The sequence below is a fragment of the Protobothrops mucrosquamatus genome, unplaced genomic scaffold (genome assembly GCF_001527695.2).
Source record: "Protobothrops mucrosquamatus isolate PMUCROS unplaced genomic scaffold, P.Mucros_1.0 scaffold6172, whole genome shotgun sequence".
Classification (NCBI taxonomy): domain Eukaryota; kingdom Metazoa; phylum Chordata; class Lepidosauria; order Squamata; family Viperidae; genus Protobothrops; species Protobothrops mucrosquamatus.
The window spans coordinates 1-13510 of NW_015392006.1; the positions used below are offsets into that span (position 1 = coordinate 1).

General features: G+C 36.7%; 1 protein-coding gene across 1 annotated transcript in view; it reads right to left on the bottom strand.

Annotated features, from left to right (window-relative positions):
• Positions 1–6: 6 nt before the first annotated feature.
• The window catches only part of LOC107300124 (multidrug resistance-associated protein 4), a gene marked incomplete at its 3' end in the record, with an annotated part of 37286 nt that continues 23782 nt past the window's right edge, over positions 7–13510 (bottom strand). The window contains exons 7-11 of the mRNA XM_015829466.1: positions 7851–8066; positions 7107–7247; positions 3592–3629; positions 2520–2620; positions 7–125 (exon numbers count right to left, since the gene is read on the bottom strand). Coding sequence (XP_015684952.1) covers positions 7–125; positions 2520–2620; positions 3592–3629; positions 7107–7247; positions 7851–8066 — 615 coding nt within the window. The remainder of the gene's footprint in view (positions 126–2519; positions 2621–3591; positions 3630–7106; positions 7248–7850; positions 8067–13510) is intronic.

Genomic DNA, 13510 nt, shown 5'->3' on the forward strand with positions numbered 1-13510 from the left:
CAGCACTGGAGTTCTCAGAACTGACTGAAACATTTTGTTATGTAAAGTCCGAGCTGCGTTAACCAAAATGTGAAACATAAGTAGACTCCTCAGTATACTGAAAAGTATTGTAGCCACGGTTAAACCTGTATTTAAATGAAGGACAGCGTTACATAATGTAATCTATCAATTTCAAGAATCTATTGACAAACATTTTTTTTAAAAAAGTCATGCGTCACAATGATAGTAGTTTGGCAGTAATTTGTTTAACATCAAATACTATTAATTTAACAAATCTTCTACGGCAAGAAAATTAGTAATTCTGCCCAAATTATTTGCCTCTAGCAAGGTAACTGAGGTGCATGCTGACAAAACAAATAGCTTTTTGAATAAGCCTGTGATCTGACTTCGGTTCATTCATTAAAATAAGTAAACTTATCTCCTAAATTATTTATTTATTGGATTTATGTGGTGCCCATCTTGTCTGGAAGCGAGACTCATATTTTTTTCCCAAAGAAAGTCCTCTGGCCCAGAGCTGCTATTGATTCCTCTTTGGTGGAAAGCATACATAAAGAAATAACTGACAGACCTTCATGGAGCTACATTTCAGCTGACATGTAGTTAACAAAGGATCCAGCCAAACAATTATGGCTTGTACGTTGTTCTTTATTTTTTAAATATTTTTAAATGCTTTTTAAAAATATTTTAACAATGGGAATTGGGCAGCATATACATTTAATAAGTTATTAGTATATTCATTTTAATGAAGAGAAGGACCAGGGGTGACATGATAGCAGTGTTCCAATATCTCAGGGGATGCCACAAAGAAGAGGGAGTCAAGCTATTCTCCAAAGCACCTGAAGGCAGGACAAGAAGCAATGGATAGAAACTAACCAAAGAGAGAAGCAACCTAGAACTAAGGAGAAATTTCCTGACAGTTAGAACAATTAATCAGTGGAACAACCTGCCTCTAGAAGCTGTGAATGTTCCAACACTGGAGGTTTTTAAGAAGAGACTGGACAGCCATTTGTCTGAAATGGTATAGGGTTTCCTGCCTGAGCAGGGAGTTGGACTAGATGACCTCCAAGGTCCCTTCCAACTTTATTATTATTATTATTATTATTATTATTATTATTATTATTATTATTGTTGTTGTTGTTGTTGTTGTTGTTGTTGTTACTGTTGTTGTTGTTGTTGTTGTTAATACAACAATGTGAATTCACAGCCACCAGTTCTTTAGCTAGTATTGGGCTTCATGTGCATTGAATGTTATAATAATTACTAATATTAGTATTCTATGAGAACTGACCACAGTTCTGTAGTAGAACAGGTGAATGACCTTTCTGTAGGGCTGTCTCTTCATTTTATTTTCCTCTCTTTTGCATGTGGCAGCGATGGGGCACACTTTGGGGATGAAGTTGTAAAGGAGTTAAATGAGTCTATTAAAATACAATGTCATACAATAAATGTCTTGTTTTAGGAAAAAATGCACAGTTAAAAATGGACAACTTGTCCCAGATTTCAACAAAGATGGTCTGGAAGTACAAAATGACTACAGGCGTAATCTAACTGATACAGTCATTGAAGAAAACAACATCTTCTTAATCTATAATTATCTACATACTACTAAAACCCTTAAGTCTATTTGTTTGTAATTTTCAAATGGTACATCATAGGGCAGCCATTTTTGAACCAAGGCACCTCAATAAGGTAATTTACATAATTCCAAGAGCCATTACACCCATGGGAATGAAATTTGGGGAAGGTGTGGCTATTTCAGTGTTGTCGTGCTGTCACTGCTTCAGCACAGGTACACAGTTACAGTCAGAGTCATGTGATCATTTTTATGTTCCCTGATAGCTTCCCACAAATCAATGGGAAAGCCGACAGAAAATGTAGGCTTGATTGTGGATTGGCAGTGCTCCCTGCCAGCTTCTCAAAAGGAAAATCTTTGCTTATGGGAAGCTGGCAGGGAGATCAGTAATGGGGAAGTTGGTAGCAAAGGTTTCAAGTCTCCCCTACCCTGAAGTTCTCCAGCCTCTCTTGGGCACGCCACACACCCTTCCTGACCAGCATCACACTCCCATGGACCCAACATTCAAGGTACGTCTTGCACATACTTGTGTACCTCCCCAACTCACAATGCACTCACAATGACCTCCCAAACCCAGGCAGCACCACTTGCACACCCAGCACCCTTCCTGATCTGCACCACACTCCTGCATACCATTCCAGTCAGTGCTACACCAGTTGGAGGATTCAAGAGGCATTGTACAGATCAGGGAGTGTACACAGGGTGCTTGAGAGGGGGCACACAGGTCAGGGAGGTTGCATGCAATTTGTGGAGTTGCATACTAGGATTTGGGGAGTATATGTGGGGGTATACCAGAACCATTTACATGATAAGGAAATATTACTGGAACAATGACCCAATAAGATACAGGTTGTCTAGTAACATTTAAAAGTTATAGGAAAACTGCATATTTTGGGATCATGGCCTAGATTTTTACAAATTACAGTGACATTTTAAAAGTTTTTACCTGCATACATTCCTAAATACCAGGGAAGATCCAGAGTTTCTGTGATATTTTGCCCACCATATTCCATTTTAGTGATATTTAGCATTACTTGCTGGTTTGCCCTGTGGACACATGGAGAGAACATATTTCAAGCACAGTTTGCAAGCACATGAGAACTTATTGGTTGGACTAAGTCTCTCTACGTTTCAAAAAAGTTTAGCAAATGCTCCCAAACAGCTCACTTTGTAGTCAAAGTGACTGTAGTCCTTCTTTAATTTTAGTCTGTAATTTCTGAAATAATAAACCATATGTGGGCTTCTGCTATTATATATTAAATAAGGAAGAGGAAAATCAATGTGAAGATACCACTTGCTTTGGCAATATTATGTGATTCATAATATTTAGTTTTGCCCTGGAAATAAATATAAAAAACAGGGTTTGTTCCAAATTAATGAAACATTTGCATTACCTTTCAACAAATAACAATGTATGGTAGCATAGAGCATAGAAATCTAATACAATTGACAACACTGAATTGTTTTTAAAAACAGTAGTGTACCATGAAGAATTTAAAATGCTAAAATATTTTAACTCTATCCCAATCTGGGATCTTAAAGGTTTTTTTAAACAGATGCCAAGGCACTTCTCTACTTGGATTGTCTCAAAGCTTGGACATCCCATGATGGATTGGAACATACGGCCTATATGAACAAAATCTGTGAATGCACGATTTCTTTTATAAACTGCATTTTTCATTCACTGAAAATTCATTTAACTGAATCAATAACATATAGTCAAGAAGAAGTTAAGGCTAAAACATGCATGTTAACAGGATACTAAAATCTTTAAAGATTTTATACTGGTATTTGTCATCAACCATTTCATTTACTGAATTTTCTCTGACATATTCTGTAAGCTTTGTTTTATTGTTTCAAAGGTATTTTTTAAACTTTGAATGTGTACTTTATTTCATTATTTCATGTGTAATTTCAAATATTTTTCTATTGTATATAATACAAAAGTCCTCATTTCTTCATTTGCTGCTTTCTTAAAACTAATTGTCTACATGATTTATATAGAAACAGTCACTCACCAGTAAGAAAGCCACCAATCCTGAAGCACATAAGTAACCTAAAACAGTTAAAACAATTGTTTTAGAATTTATTTTGGATTATTTAATGCCTTGTGGTTTAAACTCAAAACATGTTTCAAATATTATAAGCCAGTGGTGGTGAACCTATGGCATGCATGCCAGAGGCGGCACTCAGAGCCCTCTCTGTGGGCACCCGCGCCATGCCTCAGAGATGGCAACCGTCCCTCTTCAACCAGCCACCCGCTAACTCGCCAAGGTCCCACATGGCCGCATGCATCCCAGCACGGCTGGTTTCCCTCCCCCCCATCCCATCCCTCCTAGCTTCGCATGCTCTCCTTTTCCTGGGCACGACCCACTGCATCGCCTCCTCAGCCGTCGGCTGGCCATCCCGCTCAGACGCGGCTTCTCTGAACTGCTGGCGATGGGCTGCAGAGCCCCAGAGTGCGCCGGTTGAGAGGCCAGCAGGCTATGGATGCTGACTGTTGGCCCCCCTGCACTCGCTGGCCTCTGTGTGCGGGGGCCGATGGTGTCAGGCAGCAACCGCCCCGGCCCCTGCCTCGTCTTGCCCTGCGACAATGGCACTCCTGCCCTGCCTCGCCTTGCCTTGCCTCACACCTCAGGATGAGCCTCCTGCCCACCGGCCCACCTGCCAGAGACCCCCTGGATCTCCCCCAACCCTGCCCGGCCCCCACAGGCGTCCCTTCCCATGAGCAAAATAGAGGTGGCCATGCCCACCTTGGCCACACCCACCCAGTCTGTCATGACCACCACAGCCACAACCACCCAGTGGGCCACGCCCACCTGGCACCTGGCAATAAATAAGTGGGTTTTGGGTTGCAGTTTGGGCACTCGGTCCCTAAAAGGTTTGCCATCACTGTTATAAGCTATCCTTCAGCCTTTTCTTTTTAGACGTACATACTATTCAAAAAGTAAATTGTATTTTTTTAATAAGTGGACAGAAGCAACTGTTCAAAGGTGCTTTTTCAAAAGGCAACAGGATTTTCCTTATTTTTGCTTGAAGACGTTTCACTTCTCATCCAAGAAGCTTCTTCAGTTCTGAAGAGAACTGAAGAAGCTTCTTGGATGAGAAGTAAAACGTCTTCAAGCAAAAACAAAGAAAATCCAGTTACTTCTGAAAAAGCACCTGTAGGACAACCATGACCCAGATGACTGAGAATCTCCATAGACATACTTATTTTTTATAGCCTTCAAAGCCCTTCCCCATTTTAGGTTATTAGACTTAGCATTAAGAATTTTGTAAAGAGATTTTAATGTTTCAATATTATAGTCCAATGCTGTGAGATCAATGCTAATTTTTGCTATTTTTATCTTTCATAAGATTCGATGTTATTATTAAAACACCTTATGCTAATCTATGACCCAAATAAAGATTTGATGGACTGAGACCTCCAAATCAATCTTGAAGAAAAGTAAAGTTTCTGGAATCCCTTTCACAGACCTCAGCATATTATTGAATACTAGCTGTACCCAGCCACACGTTGCTGTGGCTCAGTCTGGTAAAAGCGTGTGTTGCTTTTACGTCCAACAGATGGCGCTGTTTTTCAAAAAAGCATGTTTTTACCTGTCACAGGTGTGACATCTATATAATATAGGTATATAAAAACACGTGCGTATTCGAATGCAACGTTGTGTCAAAATTTCAAAGCAATCTGTGAAGAACTTTCGGAGATTTAAGATTTTGAACAAACGAACATTTACATTTTTATTTATATAGATATAGATTATTGAAGATATTCAGAGAAGTCTCAATCATCCGGTAAAACAGCAGAATCTCCAGAAGGGCTACCAAACTTCTGCTCTTGGCACATTCATTGTTTTTACTCTCAATCTGTGCACAACTGTACATAAGTAGCAACTGTGCATTCAGATTTGCAGAAAAATGTTGTATTTAATGTTGCGCAATGCTGTATCAGCTTCCATTCATTAGGGATTAATTTAAACATAGAATTTGACCTGTATTGCCTAAAAATTTTAGTATACTTTAACTGCATATGCTAGAAATGCCCCAAAAAGCATTCTGGATTCTCAGACATTCCAGATTTCATTTTATTTTCACTTCAGCTCCCCTCAGAATGTCCTGAGCAGTCTTTTTTTCAAGCGGACAAGCCATCTTCTCCTTTATGAATTGAGAATTAGCAGGATCCTGCTATCTTTCTCTCAATATAGGTCAGCAGCCAAGGAACCTCTCTCCCCCTAGTAGCCCTGAAAAGAAAATGATTATCTGCTTCTATTTTAATCTCATACAATAATGTAATGCCTTAAAAGATTGCTCTTTGTCATGTATCTTACTCAAGAGTAGAAGATTAGTTGATAATCCTCACAATTCTCATAATCCAGGCACAGCATTTTCTTAGCAATATTGCCTCACTCACTGTGGTTGGGACTATTCCTTTCTCAAAACAGTATTAAGCTTTTCCAAGCTTCCTCTTTCAGCTAGTGGTAGGAGTAGTAGTACAAACAGAAAATATAAGCTAAGTAACAGTAAGCTAAGCTGAGCATCTTATCTGCAATCTTACACCACAATAACTGAAAGTTACCTCATCAACTATGACTACATGCTAGACTGGACACATCAGTTACATATTGTAGGAGTTGTGACATCCAAATAAAGAAAACTCAGAAATGCCTAGTAAAAATTTCTCTGTTTGCCATCAAGCAGTTAGCAGCACTATCTAAAAACTAAAATGGAATAAATTGTAAAGCAGAGGTTCTCAATAGTATTACATATATTATAGAGGGGAATTTGAAGTAACCATTGTGGGATTCAGAATAAGACTTTAATTGAATCTTAAATTTCCAAGCTGGCACCCTGAGAAGGGAATGCTGCCAAGAAAATATTATTTTTTCATTATTGTAGTGAAGCATGGTAATATAATTCCTTGAATTTAGTTACATATGACTAGGTTTACTCATTCTGATTATTATTCTTAATTCAACTGTATTATTTCCAGGTCAGTATCAGCTGAGCTTGAATTGTGGAAGAGACTGATCAAAGTTGTGGAATGATGGAATCAATAGCTTTAGCCTCTCAATATCACAAAGTTATCAAGACCTGGAGTAGAATGGAAAGCCACTAAGTCAAAGCTTATATCCATAACATCCTACTACTGTCCAGTAGTAAATAATTCATAATGTTTAAACATTAATTTATATTAACTACTTATATATTTTAAAAATTATTTAAAATTCTACTGCAATGTCTGGAAGTCTAATTTCTATAAACTTTTTTTCTTTTTGTAATTAAATTGTATAGAATGTTTTCTTTTGAAATTCTGTGTGAAAAGGAACAGATAGATCACTGCTCCATCTTTACAGTAAATGAATCTCAAGCTCATTTACAATCTGACCCTTTTATTTCAAAGACGAAAATATATCTTATATGCATTAAATGTTGCTAATTCACTTCATACATACAGAATAGGAAAGTGTATGTGCTAGACTACTAAAAACAATTATCAGTTACATTTGCCTTTTTGATCCCTAAAAAAACTTACCAGTGCCAAAATATTGAGAACTAAAAGTATAAAAATTACAAAATAATTTGCGCCAGCAGAAAAGTACTTCTTATAAATAGTAAAGCCAATTTTTCCTTCTGATCGACTTTCTTCAGGCAGTGCAGTTAGGACTGGTCCCATCTGCAATACAATGGGAGTAAAAATTAAGGAAATGGATTTTGTTAAGAATAATTTCTACAAAAAAAAAGTTTCTAAAACAGATTTTCTAATCACCTTCCCCAGTCTGGGGAAATAAAGTATCTAGTTTAATTTAAAAGATCAACCTTTAATGTGAACTATCAATTACGTAATTTAAGCTGATTCTTTTACATTATTTTTTGATAATGTTAACAAAATAACACATATTTATGCATATTACAAATTCTGTGCCAGAATGATAAATCTGGTATGGTTCAGAAGAAGTTCTGCTTATTATGAAAAAAAGAAAGGACAACTCGTTCAAATTTTCCATTCGTTCTTCTCAATCTTTAATGTGAAGTTTAGTGTTAGGTAATTAAACGCCTGAAATTAAAATGTATACTCTTCAGAGTATAAATGTTCTTTGCTATGAGAATTTCTACACAGCAAAAATGTTGACGCCAATGGAAAATGTTTCACAAGACCTTGGAATATGATGCATTAAACTTGCACATTTTGGCATAAATAAGCGACAGTTTCTTATCCTACAAATAAAAACACCATTCAACTTTCAGACTGTTTTATATACTTGTGTCATTTACTCACAGCTGGTGATCCAGCAGTTCCATCTTTCTGTGACTGAACTGAAGAGTCCAGCGACCACAAGGAAGACTGAGAAAATGTACGGATCCTAGTCAGCTGGTGGCTGGGTGTTCCTGGAGATGATGGTTGATCATCCTCCTCAACTTTTTTCAAAAGAGAAGAAAAATCTATTCCAGATTTAAGAAAGTCTGAGAAGGTACCTTTCCCTACCTCCTTACCCTAGAAAGAAAATACATAGAGACTATAATGTACAGTATGCTTGTAAAACAGCCAACTATAGTAGTAATTTTTTGGATAACTATCAGCTGCCATCCAGGCTTGCACTTCCACCAAAAAGAAGGAAGAATCTTTTAGTAAATATCCTCCTTTGTCTTACCACCTGTTTTAAATAATCAAGATACATTTCAAGAAAGTGTGGGATCACTGGGGCAAAAAAAGGTCGTAAAATGGGGCAAGACTCCCTTAACAAATTTCTCATTTACCAATATAAATTTTGGGCTCAATTGTGATTGAGAACACCTCAATGAAAAATAAAGTGTCAGTAGGGCAATGGTAGCAAAGTTGATAGTTATTAGATATTGGTAGCAGATGAATAATCTGTTGTTTTTGGAAAGATGGCAAAGTTTTGATTAGCAAAAATAATTTCTTTATAAAATTATTAAAAAATAATTATTATAAGACTTGTTACATAATATCCCTTCTTATATCTGGCTTGTATAGGGATATATGGAACAATTAAAATTTGTTAATTAGCATTTATTCTAAGATAATTATAGAGAAAAGGATATTTTTCCTAGATAATTTATTTACTTTATTTCGTTCACAGGTTTTTATACTACTTCAGTCAATACGAATATAAATGGTACATTGCAAAGCAACATAACAATATTTTATTTATTAGTGACATTAGAAGAAGAGAGAAGATATTAGATTATGTCTGTTTGATTTTTATTGACTTTATTTGCATTTTTATTCGTAGTTCATTTAATTTTGAATAAAAGAGCAAATAATACTGTAGTCATGGAACATAAACAGTCTAAATTCAAGGTGCCTACATCTCGCTGACACTGAACAAATTTCAGCATTCAATGTCTTACATATTTACAAATTTCAGCTTTACAATTTTTTATTTGCAGCTGTAAAGTCAAAATAAAGAGCATATTTTTTCCATGCTAGCTAGAAGGAAGTTCAGATATCACTTCAGCTGCACTTCTAAGATGGACCATGCTGCTTCTGATTCAGTCTAGGTCAAGGGTAGGCAACCTTGGCTCTTTTATGACTTGTGGACTTCAACTCCCAGAATTCCTGAGCCAGCATGGGAGTTGAAGTCCACAAGTCATAAAAGAGCCAAGGTTGCCTACCCCTGGTCTAGGTTCAATTGGTTAATTTTTTGAAGCTCTGCCTCCTTTTGAAATGTAGCTCTTGAGAATCAAAAATCAAAATACATTTGAAACATGGTTCCTGCTTCTTTTCTAATCTAAACAAGTGCACAGTATTATATGTATAGCATATATGCAAAAGGATCAAAAGGAAACTAAAGCCCCAAGAATACTGAAGTAACTAATTTGAAATTTGTAGCTGAACACCATCAACAGATATATTTTACACTATCTTCTTTTATTTTCCAGCTAGGGGTTTAAAAAAATCCTGACCTATCCTTCAAAACTGGCATTTTAATTTATTTAGTTCTGTAAATGTAAATGTATAGTTTTGCATGCCATGTAGACAAATTTCATGTAACCCTGCAAGACTGACCACACTATTCTGCATATTTATAATTCTTCAACTTTAAATATTAAGAATACAGAACACAAACTAAACATTATCAACCCTCCAAAGATTATTTTTATTGTCACCAACCTCTTTTAAAATTAAGATCTGGCTTGCAGCTCGTAAATATTGCAATTGGTGAGTCACTAAAATGCACACTTTTTTATGCAAAGTCTGGCAAATACACCTGCAAAAGAAATGAAACTTAATGAAATGTTGATTTCTTACCAACAGTAGAGCAAGTTGCTTTAAAAATCATTGTTAAAGGCTCCTCTTTATATAATTAGAAAAGAACTAAATAGCACTATTCATCAGTATCTTATCTGAAACTAAACTCTGGCTCTTGTTCTACTTACTGATATTCAGTGTCAGGAAAACAAGATGGAATGTAAACCGCCTCAAATAATATCTGGTCACAAGAAAAATTCCAATCTAGGACAACCATTACAATGTTGAACAGGAGAAGAAACTGAAAGGAGGAGGAGGGGAGTCCTATATTCTAAATTATTGATATAATTTTACTGAACCCTTTATGGGATGTTCCTGTTCTACCCTGTTCCTAAAACCACAGAGAAAAAGAGTGGATGAATACTAGCCCCAGGCACCAGATCTGTTTAGAAAGTTATACATGAGTCTGAAGCTCTGTTCCAGTACAATCACATTGATTTTTGGTGGAGCTGTACAAGGAATTCAAAAGAAGTGCTTCCCAAAGCACCCGAGTAAAGCACCTCTTTCTAAGATGTTAAAACAGCAATGTCTTTTGCAAAGCTTACTTCAGAGTTCCCCAACGTTTCTGGCTTTGTGGACTGGCAGGGGGAGGAAGGGGATGGTTTGAGGAAGGGGCTGCCAAGCGTGCACACGCATAGCTCCATTTCAACGAGCAGCATGCACACACACCTGGCGCTCATGCAAATGGAACACGTGCACACGCACTCACCCGCAAGTGATGCATGTGCACACACGCTTACCAGCCATTTCTACGGCCCAGTTGCAAACCCCTCACAGCCCACTAGTGGGCCACAGCCTACAGGATGGGAACCACTGGCTTACAAGACTGCCAAACAAATTCTTCATGTTTCCACTGAGACTCAGCAAAGCAAAGAAGCTGTGTGGGGAGACACATTCAGAGACAATTGGCAACAGCTTCTGAAGCAACCCCACAAGCCTCCCGTAGGACACAACTGCTTGCTTTTTGTGAAGAGAATTGCTTCATTCACACTGTCACAATTGTAGTGGTCTCACAGCTCTAATTTTCCATTTTAAGATTTTTAGATTTCAGCAATATTTACATATATTCCAATGTACATTTGCAATGCAAATTTATACAATATAAGTGTGATGTCCACGAGAGAGTTTAACTATACCAATTTCCCTGAAAAATTACATCTGCATATTAGATCTAAGTAGAAACTTCTTATGGCTACAGGAACATCTCAAAATATATGATTGATGATGTTACTCTGAGATATTATATTATACAAATCTAATTTTTGTGTCTCTCAACACAAGGTAACACTTAGACCCTGAATAAAAATTAATAGCTGGATATTTACAGGCATTACATTAAATTTTGCTTTAAAATGTAATAAAATAAGAAATAATAAAATTGTCACATTAAATCTTGGAAAATGAACATACATACTTTACATACCAAATTAAAGCCTGAGTTTTCAATGTTAGATGATAATGTGTATTTTAAAAATGAGAAAGTCACGAGTATGGTACAATAATGTATCATATCTTTTACAGCAAATTCTAAACATGGGGACATTTATGCATGAAGGCTTCTCTTCAATCATTACCAACTTACTTTGCTTCTTAAAAAATCAAGAACGTGATTCTAAATCTAATAACCATAACATGTTTTGAAATGATATTACTCAGTTTACAAAGAGCTAAATAAAAATAATTAATTTCATAATTGCTTCCCTTCCCTGGCACTGATATGATACATTTTTACTGTAAATTGTCTTGAATCTACAATAGTTGACAATCTTCTTCTTTCTAACGTTATTCCCACACTATGGCAGGGTCTGCTTGTTGGCAAAGCCATTTCCATTTGGCTCGATCCAGGGAGTCTTCAGGGCTGATGCCCATGCATTTAGAATAGAATTCTTTGTTCGCCAAGTGTGATTGGACACACAAGGAATTTGTCTTCGGTGCATAAGCTCTCAGTGTACATAAAAGTTATAAGTGATAACTCATGATCATTCATCATAAATTGTAAGATACAACATTTAGTGATAGTCATAGGATACTAGATAAGCAATCAACATAAATCATACTAGGAAACTAAATAAAACAATATAAATTGTAAGATACAAGCAACAAAGTTATAGTCATAAGTAGATAAGGAGATAGGTAATAGGAAAGATGGGAAGAATAATAGTAATACAGACTTATTAAGTAGTTTGACAGTGTTGTGGGAATTAGTTGTTTAGCAGAGTGATGGCATGGGAGGGGGGGAACTGTCCTTGTGTTTAGTTGTTCTGGTGTGCCAAACTCACAACGTCACGTGACATGTCGCAATGTATTGCAACTTTTTTGCAATTGTCAGCAATGGAGTGGGCACAGTTTCACCATGACGCATCCGGCCCATGGGCTGGCAGTTTGACACCCCTGCCCTATAGCGTCGTTTTGAGGATAGAAGTTGTTTCATGTCCACCTTGATGCGATCTAACAATAGCTGCCAATATAAAATTTAATAATAAAGTATATGGTGCAAGAGATGAAGAGACAATAAAACCAAGAGTTTGGGATTATTCTGAAGATATTATAATTTTGCCTAACTTATCTAACAATTAATATTCAGTCATGTTCCAGAATTGGATGATTTCAACAGAAGAAATCTAATTAAAAAATAACCACTTCTCACAAAGTACTCTGAATCATGCCAGTGGAACAAATATTGCTGCAACTGTTAATTCAAAGCATACACTGCTTCTCAATGAGAATTTTCAGTCCTGTATAAAAAAGATTAATTTATAAACCCTATGTCTCAAACATGGAATGACCACAGAACTACAGTATATATTATTCCTACAAAATCCATGCACACAAATCTTGTTTGGGTAGAGAGAGTAGACAATAGAACAGAAACTATACGGCAAAGTAATGTTGGGAGATCTCCTTCTGGGCGCACAGCCTGGTGCACCTTTTCATTCTATTGGCCACTAGAGTCAACAGATTTAATCAACAATACTGTAGGGCAGCAGTTCTCAACCTGTGGTCCATGGACCCCTGGGGGGGCTGGGATGTCGTCACAGCAAGTCCACAAAGACTTGAAGAAATGTTATGATTTAAATCTTGAATTAAGTCTTGGGGGGTCCATGGCCATGGTCTGTGGCCACAAAAGTTATTTAAAGGGGGTCTGTGGTAAAGAAAAGGTTGAAAACTACTGCTGTAGAGGTTTCCTTACTTGAGCTCTTTTACATGCCCTCTTGGACAATTCCTCTATTACTTTCATTTCTCTCAGCATTCATATTCTGCTGCATAAACCTGCTGAAATCCCAAGTTACTTCTTCTCTCAAACTACAGCACAGGGAAACTGATATAAAAATGGCAGATGGAAAATTATGTATTGTTGGTATATGACACCAGAGAAATTGTCCAGAGTATATAAAGACACCTCAGATATCTGCTGGAAATGTGAACAACGTGAAGAGATCATATAGCATGCGCGACGCACACATACAAAAAATTGTTCTGTGAGTGAGATGGGCAGTTCCTAAGCTGGATAAATAATTATGCTAAAAAATTTGGATTCAAATATATACATTGAAACAGAGGATTTTAAAGATTAATATACAATTGAAGGCACAACTTCTGTTTTTAGGATTGATGGACAAATATTTAGGAAAGAGCCATAGAGGATTACTTTGAACTATGATAAC